At 24.8% G+C, this 13,229-nt stretch overlaps 1 protein-coding gene across 2 annotated transcripts in view; it reads right to left on the minus strand.

The window, feature by feature from the left end:
* The window catches only part of LOC145107289 (cyprosin-like), a 47,268-nt gene that overhangs the window by 13,483 nt on the left and 20,556 nt on the right, over window positions 1-13,229 (minus strand). For both annotated transcript variants that reach the window (XM_079044141.1, XM_079044140.1), the window contains exon 4: window positions 8,724-8,818. In XM_079044141.1, coding sequence (XP_078900267.1) covers window positions 8,724-8,818 — 95 coding nt within the window. The remainder of the gene's footprint in view (window positions 1-8,723; window positions 8,819-13,229) is intronic.

Here is a 13,229-nt window from a genome sequence, read left to right on the forward strand (position 1 = left end):
CAAACCTAAAGTGTAATCATAAATATACTAAATCTCAATTTTAAAATAATATATTTACTTCTACTTATAAAGTTATGTCTTTAACTTTTAACATATTAGATTTAATATGTTATTGTATATAAAACATTACCAGTTTAAAGCTGCAACTTTTGAACAATTTGGACAAAATACTTAAATTGTTAATTTGAATATAACATTACAATGTCAACTTAAATATAAATTTCAGTTCCACTTAAAAAAACCAAATAATATTTTGTAAATAGTTAAAAGTGATTATTTATAGTGATAAATGTAAAAATTAAATTGTAATCTCAATTAAACTAAAATATTTCCTAAAGATATTTTTGTAATCTTTAAAAGTTTTCAAATAAGTAGCTTAAAATAATTTACAATAAAAATAGTTAAAAATAACTTTTATAAATGATTATATTGTTACCTTTAAAATCAAAAAACAAGTTTGATGTTTTAAATAATTATAATGATTGAAATTAAAACATTAAGCAAATAAATTTTAAAAAATTAATTAACAATAACAACAACTATAAATAACATTAAGTCATATATTATATTTAATTTTATTGATGTTAACTCACGGGTAGAAGTCATTCAAACGATTAAGATTATGCAGTTATAATAGATGTATATATTATCATATAATTCAAAATAATCAATATATTATATCAATTTAGTATACGAATTAATATATCAAATTTAACAACAACGTTATTGCTATATTTAAAAAAACATATAAATTATAGTAAACTTATAAAAAAGGCATTTTTACTTGCACCACATGCATTTAAAACCTCCATGACTTTTCAATTTCTTTCTAATAATTATTATAAATTGGTTAATAATGTTAAATTAATGCAAAAACTAAATTCTAATCATAAATTAACTAAATTATAATATTAAAATATCATATTTTATTTTTATTTATAAATATATGACTTTAACTTTTTAACATATTATATTTAACTTATTAGTTTAGATATGTTGTTGTAAGTGAGCTATTATCATTTTAAAGTCACAATTTTTGTATAATTTTGTGATTTTATGCAAAATCGTTAAATTATTAATTTCAATATAATGTTAAACGGTTAACTTAAATCAAAATTTTAGTTAAACTTGAAAAAAATCGAGAGACTATTTTCTAAATAGTTAAAAGTTATAAATTATAGTGTTAAACCTAAATTAAAATTCTAAATTAACAAAAAAACCATGAAAATATTTTTTTAAAATCGTTAAGAATTTTTAAATAAGTAGCTTAAAAATAACTTAAAATAAAAATAGTTAAAAATAATATTATATAAAAAAAATTATAATGTTATCTTTAAAAACAAAAACAACGTTTGTTGTTTTAAATAATTACAATCAAACAAAGTAACAATATTCATTAAAGAAATTTTAAAAAAGTTAAATTTCTAAAATCAAGTTAAATATATGTTATTTTAAAGTACTTACAACAACAATAGTTAAAAGTAATATTATATACAAAAATTATATTGTTACCTTTAAAAAAACAATGTTTGATATTTTAAATAATTACAATGATAGAAATTAAAATCCTAAGCAAATAAACTTTTTAAAATTAACTAACAAATATCATTAAACCATATATTATATTTAATTTTATTCATGAGTAACCCGCAGGTAGAGCCATTGAGACAATAGAGATTATAAAATTTTAAAAGATGTCTACAATATCATATAACTCAAAACAAATATTGTTTACACAAACTTATTATAAGATTTATTATATAAGAGCTAAGAACAACATCATTGATATATTAAAAAAAACATATATTTGTAAAGATTTCAAATATATTGTTGTATTCTGCGCAACGCGCGGGTATTCGTATAGTCATTATCATTATATACTTATAAAGGAAACATTTTTCCTTTCACCACATTCATTTGAAACTCTCATTCATTTTTTCTTTCACCACATTCATTTGAAACTCCCATTACTTTTCAATTTCTCTAATAATGATTATAAGTTGGTTAATAAGGTTAAATAAATATCAAACCTAAAATGTAATCATATCAAACCTAAAATGTAATCATATATAAACTAAATTTCAATATTAAAAGAATATATTTTCTTCTACTTATAAAGTTATGTTTTTAACTTTTAACATATTATACTTAATTTATTAGGTCTAATATGTTGTTGTATTTAAACCATTATCATTAAGCTACAACTTTTGAAAATTTTGTATAAAATACATAAATTGTTAATTTAAATATAACCTTACAGGAGCAACTTAAATATAAATTTTAGTTCAACTTAAACAACCCAAAAAATATTTTGTAAATAGTTAAAAGTGATAAATTGTAGTGTCTTTCTAATAATGATTATAAGTTGGTCAATAAGGTTAAATAAGTATCAAACCAAAAGTGTAATCATAAATAAACTAAATTTCAATATTAAAATAATATTTTTACTTTTACTTATAAAGTTATGTCTTTAACTTTTAACATATTATAGTTAATTTATTAAATTTAATATGTTGTTGAATGTAAACCATTATCAGTTTAAAGATACAACTTTTGAACAATTATGACAAAATACTTAAATTGTTAATTTAAATATAACATTACAGGCTCAACTTCAATATAAATTTCACTTCCACTTAAAAAACCCAAAGAATATTTTGCGAATAGTTAAAAGTGATAAATTGTAGTACTAAATGCAAAAACTAAATTGTAATATCAATTTAACTAAAATATTTCCTAAAGATATTTTTTTAATCGTTAAAACTTTTTAAAGAAGTAGCTTAAAATAACTTACAATAACAATAGTTAAATGTAATATTATATAAAAAATTATAATGCTATCTTAAAAAAAAACAATGTTTGTTGTTTTAAATAAGTACAATCAAAGAAACTAACAATAGTCATTAAATAAATTTTAAAAATGTTAAATTTCTGAAACCAAATTAAAATAATTAAGAGTTTTCAAATACGTTATTTTTAATAACTTACAACAACAATAATTAAAAGTAACATTATATACAAATATTATACTTTTACCTTTATATAAAAATAATGTTTGATGTTTTAAATAATTACAATGATAAAAATTAAAATCTTAAGCGAATAAACTTTTTAAAATTAATTAATCATAACAACTATAAATATCATTAAAGGGAAATCTCCGAAAAAGTCCTAATATTTCACCTTAATTTACGAAAAATTCCCAAGCTAAAATTCGTTTATGAAAAAGTCTCAATTACCGGTAAAAACGACGATTTGACCCTTTTTTTTCCTGGTTTACCGGTTTCATTACTTACACAGTTCCATTAAAGTCTCATAATTTTACCATAATTTACAAATAAGTCCCAATAAAAATTAAGTGATGATTTAGCCATTTTCTCCCAGTAACATACATATTACCAGTGTCATTATTGACATGGACACATAGTTATTAAATGAGCGGATGATATGTATATGTTAGGTTATATAATGTTATGTTTACCATAAAAAATGATATCATGATCTACTGTATATTTTTTGAAATATAAAATGCATCCAACGAAAACTGCAATAATTACATAAACTAGCAACAAATTCGTCATTTTTAAGTTTATAAGAAATTTCAAATTGTCTATCTAATCTTATGTAACCCAGTATAACTATCTCATCATCTTATTTCCCTTTCTTTTTCCCAAAAACACACATTTTACTGGTTTCATTGCTGACCTAGATACATAATCATAAATGAGCTAATGAAATGGATATCAAATTTTACGGTAAACGTAGCATTATATAAGCCATTATATCCATCTTATCAGCTAATTTAATGACTCGACGTCCAGATTAGCAATGAACCCGATAAAATATATGTTAAATGGAGAAAAGGGCTAAATCATTACTTAATTTTATTTTGGGAGTTATTCGTAAATGATGGTAAAATAATGGAACTTTAATGGAACCGGATAAGTAATGAAACCGATAAACCAGGAAAAATTGGTCAAGTCGTCATTTTTACCGGTAATTGGGACGTTTTCGCAGACAAATTTTAATTTGAGACTTTTTCGTAAATTATGGTAAAATATTATGAGTTTTCCAGGAGATTTCCCTATTATTAAACCATATATTATATTTAATTTTATTAATGATTAACCCGTAGATAGATGCCATTGACACAATGAGATTATAGAATTTAAAAAGATGTCTACATTATCATATACATCAAAATAAACAATGGTTATACCAACTTATTATAAGATTTATTGTATAAGAGCTAATAACATCATTGATATATTTAAAAAAATATATATTTGTAAACATTTCAAATATATTGTTGCATTCTGTGTAACGCGTGAGTATTTGCCTAATCTATCTATATATCTTATAATAGAAGCATTTTTCCTCAAAGCACATTCATTTGAAACCCCTTTTTTTAACTAATGCAACTCAAAAGTTTTCTTAATTATGATTTAACACTCAAAAGTTTTATAACTTATATTATGTTTAATAAGCATTTAGTGAAAAGTTTACTATAAAAATGTCAATCTACTAGGAAGACATGCATACAAATCATATACAAATTTCAGAAAGAAAACAAACTTAAAGGTGTTTGTGTTGGATTGACGTCTTATGACCACTTTTGAAGATATGCTATTATATTAGAGCTTTTAATTTGTATGTTTGTTATACTAATTCGTTTTTATATTTTCTTCATTTTTTGATTATTGTAATACAGTTGTTGTATATTCTATTTAATCGTTAATATATTGATCATATGTTATATTGGGTGATGTGGAAAATATTTAATTAAATATTTTAAATATGTTTTTTTTTGTTTTGTACCGTTTCAAAAAGATAATTAATTAAAACTCATACATATGTTATACTTTCCATTTCTCTCTCTGTCTCTCTGTCTCTCTCTCTCTCTCTCTCTCTCTATATATATATATATATATATATATATATATATATATATATATATATATATATATATATATATATATATATATATATATAGGTTTAGGTTCTATGGAAAACAAAAAAACTATAAAAAAAACCCAAAAAATCATAAAAATGCATCAAAAAAATACCTAGAGATGACAAAACTTTTTTTTTTTAATTTTTTTATCAAAAAATCGCACCTTTTAACATAAAATCGCTGAAATTTTTTTTAAAAAAAAAGTTTTTTACAAAAAAAAAATTGATTTTTTATTTTTTTTTCAGCGAAATTGTCAAAAAGGCTGCGATTTTTTGATAAAAAAATTCAAAAAAAAGTTTTGTAATGTCTAGGTATTTTTTTATGCATTTTAATGATTTTTAGGGTTTTTTTAGGGTTTTTTTGTTTTCCAAATAACCATTCCCTATATATATATATATATATATATATATATATATATATATATATATAATACTCTATATATTTCTTATAATAGAGGTCAAAACACTTCATCCAAAATTCATTTAAAATCTAATATTTCAAATGCTTTTTAATAATGATTGTAATAATTTCAACATGTGCTACTTAATTGATTAATTAATAAAAATATTAATGTTTTGAAACTTCTAACTCTTAGACTTATATTATTTAATTTGTTAGTTAACTAAAATAATTTTCCTACATAAATATAACATTTTTATGTTTGGTTACTCATATTTGTTTATCATTTTTTTTATCTTTCTTATCTAGAGTGCATGTAATTAGAAGAGAATGTGTACATAGAATGACTACTTCAATTTTACATAGGAATAGAAACCACTAGAGATGTATGTTGTCTTTAACCGGTGGTAGGAGATTTACATACCCTTTTTAGTTATTTATATTAATGCTTATTAATATCTATTTTATATTGCTACTCACCTTAATTTTTTAGGTACAAATTAAGGAAGAGGATTCTCGACGCACCAACATAAAGTCAAACGTACGCCTTGCAAAATATGTAATTAAACTAAATATCATATTTACTAATCGACTTATTTTAAACTCTTGATGGCATTTATGTATAATGATATATTTTGTATGACTTCATTCTTAATTTCAATGTTTAATATTTGAAAGTTCATATATGAAACCTTGAATGTTTTGGTGTAATATAAATAGTGTAATACAAAGTTTATTAGTTCAATATGGTTTATTAATAGCTAATTCAAAACAACTTATTTTCTTATTTTATCCAAAAAATATTATCGGATATAAGAAAAGTAGAAAAAAAATATTAAAGAGTATTTCAATTATATTAATGTTATACAAAAACTTTTAATATATATTGGATAATATAAAAGTAAAAGCAAAGTTTATAAGGTATTGACTATATTAGATAGTATCAAAATATAAGTTGATGGATTTTTATATTATTTGATAATTCGGTTAATGCCCAAAACATGACAAAAAACGTAAATTTCAACATATTTTTATTTTTTATCCATAATTATCTTAACCACTTAAATGCATTATTGCGCAACGCACGAAGTTACACCTAGTATACTATAAACGAAACATTTTTCCCTTTCACTACATGCATTTGAGCGCGTTGCGCAGAAACATCAATATAGTTCAAATCTTTACAAATATATGTTTTTTTAATATAAAAATAGCGTTGTTGTTAAATTTGATATAATAATTCATATACTAAACTGATATAATATATTGATTATTTTTAATTATATGATAATATATACATCTATTATAACTTCATAATCTCAATCGTTTGAATGACTTCTACCTGCGAGTTACACATGAATAAAATTAAATATAATATATGGTTTAATGTTATTTATAGTCGTTGTTATTGTTAATTAATTTTTTAAAATTTATTTGTTTAATGTTTTAATTTCTATCATTATAATTAAATAAAACATTAAACATTATTTTTTGATTTTAAAGTTAATAGTATAATAATTTATATAGAGTTATTTTTAACTATTGTTATTGTAAGTTATTTTAAGATACTTATTTGGAAACTTTTAACGATTATAAAAATATCTTTAAGAAATATTTTAGTTTAATTGAGATTACATTTTAGTTTTTGCATTTATCACTACAATTTATCAATTTTAACTATTTATAAAATATTATTCGGTTTTTTAGGTGGAACTGGAATTTATATTTAAGTTGACATTGTAATGTTATATTTAAGTTAACAATTTAAGTATTTTTCTCCAAACTGTTCAAAAGTTATACCTTTAAATTGATAATGATTTACATATAACAACATATTAAATCTAATAAATTAAGTATAATATATTAAAAGTTAAAGATATAACTTTATAATTAGAAGTAAATATATTATTTTAAAATTGAAATTTAGTTTATTTATGATTACACTTTAGATTTGATATTTATTTAACCTTATTAACCAACTTATAATAATTATTAGAAAGACACTACAATTTATCACTTTTAACTATTTACATAATATTTTTTGAGTTATTTAAGTTAAAATAAAATTTATATTTAAGTTGACCATGTAATATTATATTTAAATTAATAATTTAAGTATTTTATACAAATTTTTCCAAAATTATATATTTAAAATGATAATTGTTTACATCCAACAATATATTAAAACTAATAAATTAAATATAATATGTTAAAAGTTAAAAAACATAACTTTATAAGTAGTAGTAAATATATTATTTTAATATTGAAATTTAGTTTATATATGATTACAATTTAGGTTTGATATTTATTTAACCTAATTAACCAAATTATAATTATTATTTGAAAGAAATTGTAAAGTCATGGGGGTTTCAAATGAATGTGGTGAAAGGAAAAATCCATAGGAGTTTCAAATGAATGTGGTGAACGGAAAAATCCATGGGAGTTTCAAATGAATGTGGTGAAAGAAAAAATGTTTCCTTTATAAGTATATAATGATATATATATATATATATATATATATATATATATATATATATATATAATATAATATAATATAATATAATTTTACATGTGTTATTAAATGTGATATTGTCATATTAATTTTAGTTTTTTGAATTATCAATATAAATTCTGAAAATATGAATTTAAATATCATGTAAAATCTAAAATATAAATCAAAATATCAAATAAACATAAAAGTGTTCAAATATTATCTTTTTTTTATATAGTTTACAACATTTAAATGATTTAAATATAAAACTAAATCGATATGCAAAATTAACTAAAAATATCCAAAACTAATTTTTTATAATAATATTTGAATTTTCTTCAAATAAATGTTTTTTAAATCATAATCATTAACAATAACAATAGTTAAAAATAACATAACTTTATAAATTATATTACGTTACCTTAGAAAAAAATATCCATTAAATTGTTTATAAATTAGTTAATTATAACTTTAAAAGTAATATTATATCGATAATTATATGTAGTTTTATTTACACGTTAGCTACGAACAGCGACAATTAAATGATATGATTTTAATATATGTTATAATATAGTTCAAAATCATTACAATTTTACATAATAAAGTAGTGTAAGAAATTATTGTTTCATGATTAGTTTTAATAACATTATTATTTTCAATATTTACTTTGCTAAATTTTAACTATATAATTTTATTTTGTTTTAGTTTAAAATTTAAACCAAGCCAAGTCTAAATTCAAAATTTCATATGGGAAAAAGTTGTCATATTCACCTGATCCTCAATAACTATATCTCCAACTTTGTATTTTGTTTTAGTTTAAAATTTAAACCAAGCCAAGTCTAAATTCAAATTTTCATGGGAAAAAGTTTTCATATTCACCTGATCCTCAATAACTATATCTCCGACTTTGATGTTGTCTTCACTAAAATATCCAGATATAGATTCACCTCCATATTCAATAATAGCATGTTTTCCTGTAACAACCGCTATCAATATTTGAAGAAAACTCAAAGATGATAAAAACATTAAATCATGATAACTGAAATATGAAGAGTTTTTTTATTATCCTAGTTCATATCTGTGGTACATGGGACTCAACCGAGAAATATGACAATGGTGGTTTGAAATGTAAGAAAATATGACGATAGAAAATGTTTGTTGTCACTTGACAATCCTATTTTATTTATGGCTCATATTAATTCATAATAAGTTAATTTTATACTATAAGATAAATCTTGCTTTAAGTTATCCACTTCGAAGTCTGATAGTATAATACAAGATATTTTTTTATGATGATCTACTTCGAATATGCCTGAGAATGTGTGCTAAAGTCGCATGCATGGATTTGGGTGTTGCATAGGTTAAAGAAGAATTCAAAAGAATCAAATTACTTGAGGGTGATCGTTAAATATACAAGTTTGATAATTTTTTTTAGTAAGTTGTTGATTTATTTTAATGGAGAACTATTCTACAAATTACACAATTTAATATAAATACAAAATTAGAAAAATTGGAAATATCATATTTAAATACCTTTTTAAAATAAAAAATGATTGGTAAGAGTATTCGACAAAACTAAGATGTAGCAGGTAGCTGATATCGTTTTGTTAAGCGTTATGTGAGATAACTTTTAAATTTGGAACGTTTTGTTTAAACAAAACGCTAAAAGTCTATAGTACCAAACGGAGATTTTTGTTCAAAATGGAGCGTTTTGTCAAACACAATGAGTTAGAAGCTCTCAAACGCTTCGTGCCAAACACGTCCTAAAAGTCAATTTTAATTTCAATAATTCTTAGCACTTTAATTGTGTTTCTAAGGAATTAATTTAACTAGCCACCATTAAAATATTTGTTTTATAGACCCAATGAAAACGTGATGTTTGTAGCTTGAAAAAGAGTGTTCCTTGAGAGATAACTTATATCTCAAGAAGTCAATCGGAGTCAAATTGACCTTGAAGAGATTCAAGAGCCAACCAACAATGAACCTATAGGTAACACTAGATCTCAACCAAAGGTTGAGAAACCTGTTGAGCCTAATAAAATATCATTACCTCTTCCCAAATCCAGTAGAGTTAGCAATCCTCCCGAGTTTTATGGTTTCTATATAACCACAGAAGGAAACACGTTGATTAGTGATTAAACACTAGTTAATCTGGATGAGACAACTAACTACAAAGAAGGGATGACAAACCATGAGGCTGCCCAATGGAAGAGGCAGTGGACAGCGAAATTCAGTCCATGATGGATAACCAAGTTCGGAATTTGGTTGATCCAACACATGCTCTTAAGACAGTAGGTTGTCAATGGATCTTCAAGAAAAGAACCGACATGGATGGAAATGTACACACATTCAAAGCTAGGTTGGTGGCAAAAAGGTTTCACACATACTTAAGGAATTGATTATGAGAAAAGGTTCACACCAATAGCTAAGATAAAGTCTATTAGGATACTTCTTGTCATAGCTGCCTTTTATGATTATGAGGTATGACAAATGTATATTAAAACGGCTTTCCTTAACGGGAAACTTTCAGAAGATATGTACATGACATAACTTGAAGGGTTTTAACATGCTAAGTATCTGAATAGAGCGTGTAAGCTTGAGAGGTCCATCTATGGACTTAAACAAGGATCGTGAAGTTGGAATCTGTGCTTCCATGTGAAAGTCAAATAATATAGTTTTTCGATAAGTGCAAATGAGTCTTGCATGTATGTCAAAGCTAGTGGGAGTGTATTTGTCTCCGTAGTGTTCTATGTAGATGACATACTACCCATAGGAAACAGTGTTCCTGAGTTGCAATGTGTAAAGGCTTGGCTCAAGAAGTGTTTTTCTATGAAGGACTTTGGGGAAGCGGTATATATACTTGGTATAAGAATCTATAGGGATAGATCGAAGTGTTTAATAGGATGTAGTCATAGGACATATGTAGATAAAGTATTGAAAAGATTCATTATGGAAAATTCCAATAAAGAAAGTGTTCAATGTCCTAGTTCTAGTGATGAATATGATAAAATGAGTCGAATCCCATATGCTTCGATTATAGGATCAATCGTGTATGATATGCCATGTACTTATCCTGATATATCGTATGCTTTAAGCATGGCAACTCGATATCAGGAAAATTGGGGACTAAGTCATTGGACATTTGTCAAGAACATTCTAAAGTATTTGAGAAATACCAAAGACATGTTGCTTGTGTATGGTGATGAACAAGAACTTGTTGTGAAGGGATATAGCGTTGCAAGTTTCCAAACATATTGATATGATTCAAAGTCACAGTCTGGATAGGTTTTCATTTTGAATGGTGGTACGGTGACATGGAAAAGTTCCAAGCAGGAGTATGTGGCAGACCCTATATGTGAATCTGAATATATTGTTGCAAGTGAAGCGTCCAAGGAAGCTACTTGGATCAGAAACTTCATAGGCAACATTGGAGTTGTTCCGAGTAACTAAGATCCATTGGAGATATTCTATGATAACGAATGTGCAGTCGTTTTGACTAAAGAGCCTAGGGATCACTTAAGGTCAAGAGATATAATGAGGAAATACCATTACACTCGAGATAAAGTTGAGGATGAAGATCTAGTTGTGAAGAGAGTATCATTAAATAAAAATCCAGCTGATCCATTCACAAAAGGGATGACTAATGAAAGACATAGTATGCATGCTAGGAGCATAAGCATGAGAGACGATGTAAAGTTTAGTAGTTAGTTGATTATTTTTAAACATTTAGAACAATGAATAAATTTTGTAATTGTTATGGCGATTATATAATGGAGATTTTTTTAAAATTCAACTATGATACCATTTATAGTTAATTTATTATTTTGTTTCGTTTTTGCATGTTTAGAGCTCCAATTGCCGAGTGTTAATTTAGTCAAAATCCATAATCGCTCATAATCTTGAGATTGAGTTTTTAATTAAGGTTGTCGTGAAGTGTTATTAGATTGTCTATAATGATTAGACATAGCGTGGAGATTGCGACTAATGTTCATGAGTGGTTAATCGAGATTTAAGTATTGGAGAAACCCGCACTCAGAGAGATTACTTCATGGATTCAATCACGAGTAATTCTGAGATAATAATATATTTTATTCTTAAAATGGAGAGATATTCAGTTCTCTACATACGATTTGGTTATGTATTAGTCTTACTATAACACTATCTGTAACTGGTGGTCATAACTAGTAAGTTTATGCATGATTTAATGAGTAGTGTGTATTCAAAGTTTATTTGTTCCATTTCGCCTCAAGGGGAAAAGCGATATCATGGGCCCCTCGGTGATTTGACGATGATATTCATGTGCATGGCTAAACCCGGACTAAATTGATGTGCTCAATTAGTAGTCTGATTTGATCATCATAATTTGGAAATCGAGAAATATAATGATGAACTATTTGGTTTATTTATTATCCATAACTCATTTCAAAATGATATATTGTAGAAACAAAGGAATAATTGATCATGTATCTAAGGGGTGATTATTAATAAGATTAGAGTTCCACAGTTGCTGTGGAAGGCACGCTTTGTTGGTTATTCGAAGAATATTCGACCAGTAGCAGTTTATGAATTGTCCAAGTGGGAGATTGTTGGAAATAGGTGTTGAATGTCATAACCAATTGGTATAACTATAGGAATGAAAAAAAGTCCTTCTTGAGTTGCCCTTATAAGCTAGAATAGCTAGAAAATGATTTAAGAGAGTGAGGAAAATAGTTTGTTAATTTATTACAGATTAATAAATTAATTAGACACTAGTTAAAATTAATTAGAATAAATTTTGAATTAATTAGAATGAATATGTGTTTATTTAAAAGATACATGGGCTGGATGGTAATTGTTCAGTAGTTTGAAAAATATGAACATTTTAGATCCTCCATAGAGGTGGATGGTTTTGAGGGAGCTCTAGGAGCTTCCAGAATCAATCCATGTAATAGATAAGGTAAAGATTTGAATCATGATTAAATCTGATTATTTAACTAATTCATATCAGGGTTTATCTGCAAGTTAACACAACTATATAAATACCCCTATAGGCCTTCATAAATCCTATTTTACCTTGGATGTGGTTTTCAGATCTCACAAGCCTCTCTCCTAAACTTTCTAGGCTTTTAGTCTTTTGGGTGTGAGCCATTAGTGGCATTCCTTCTTTAGGTGCTAGACCTTCCAAGAGCAACCAATAGCTCGAGATCTACAAAGCAATCACAAGTATATACGATTATACTTGAAAGGTTAGTAATAATCTGAAACATTTTCAATTTTTAGGTATGTTCCTTTTAATCCTTAGTTGCAAATTCTTTTCATCTTGGTCCCTAGCCGAGTATGTTGGGCGTACTCTATGAGTACGTTGGGTGTATTGGCTCGATGGTTGGATGCGGAGGTACCCACGTA

This window comes from Lactuca virosa, chromosome 4, assembly GCF_052849685.1.
Source record: "Lactuca virosa cultivar CGN04683 chromosome 4, Lactuca_virosa_CGN04683_v6, whole genome shotgun sequence".
Lineage (NCBI taxonomy): Eukaryota > Viridiplantae > Streptophyta > Magnoliopsida > Asterales > Asteraceae > Lactuca > Lactuca virosa.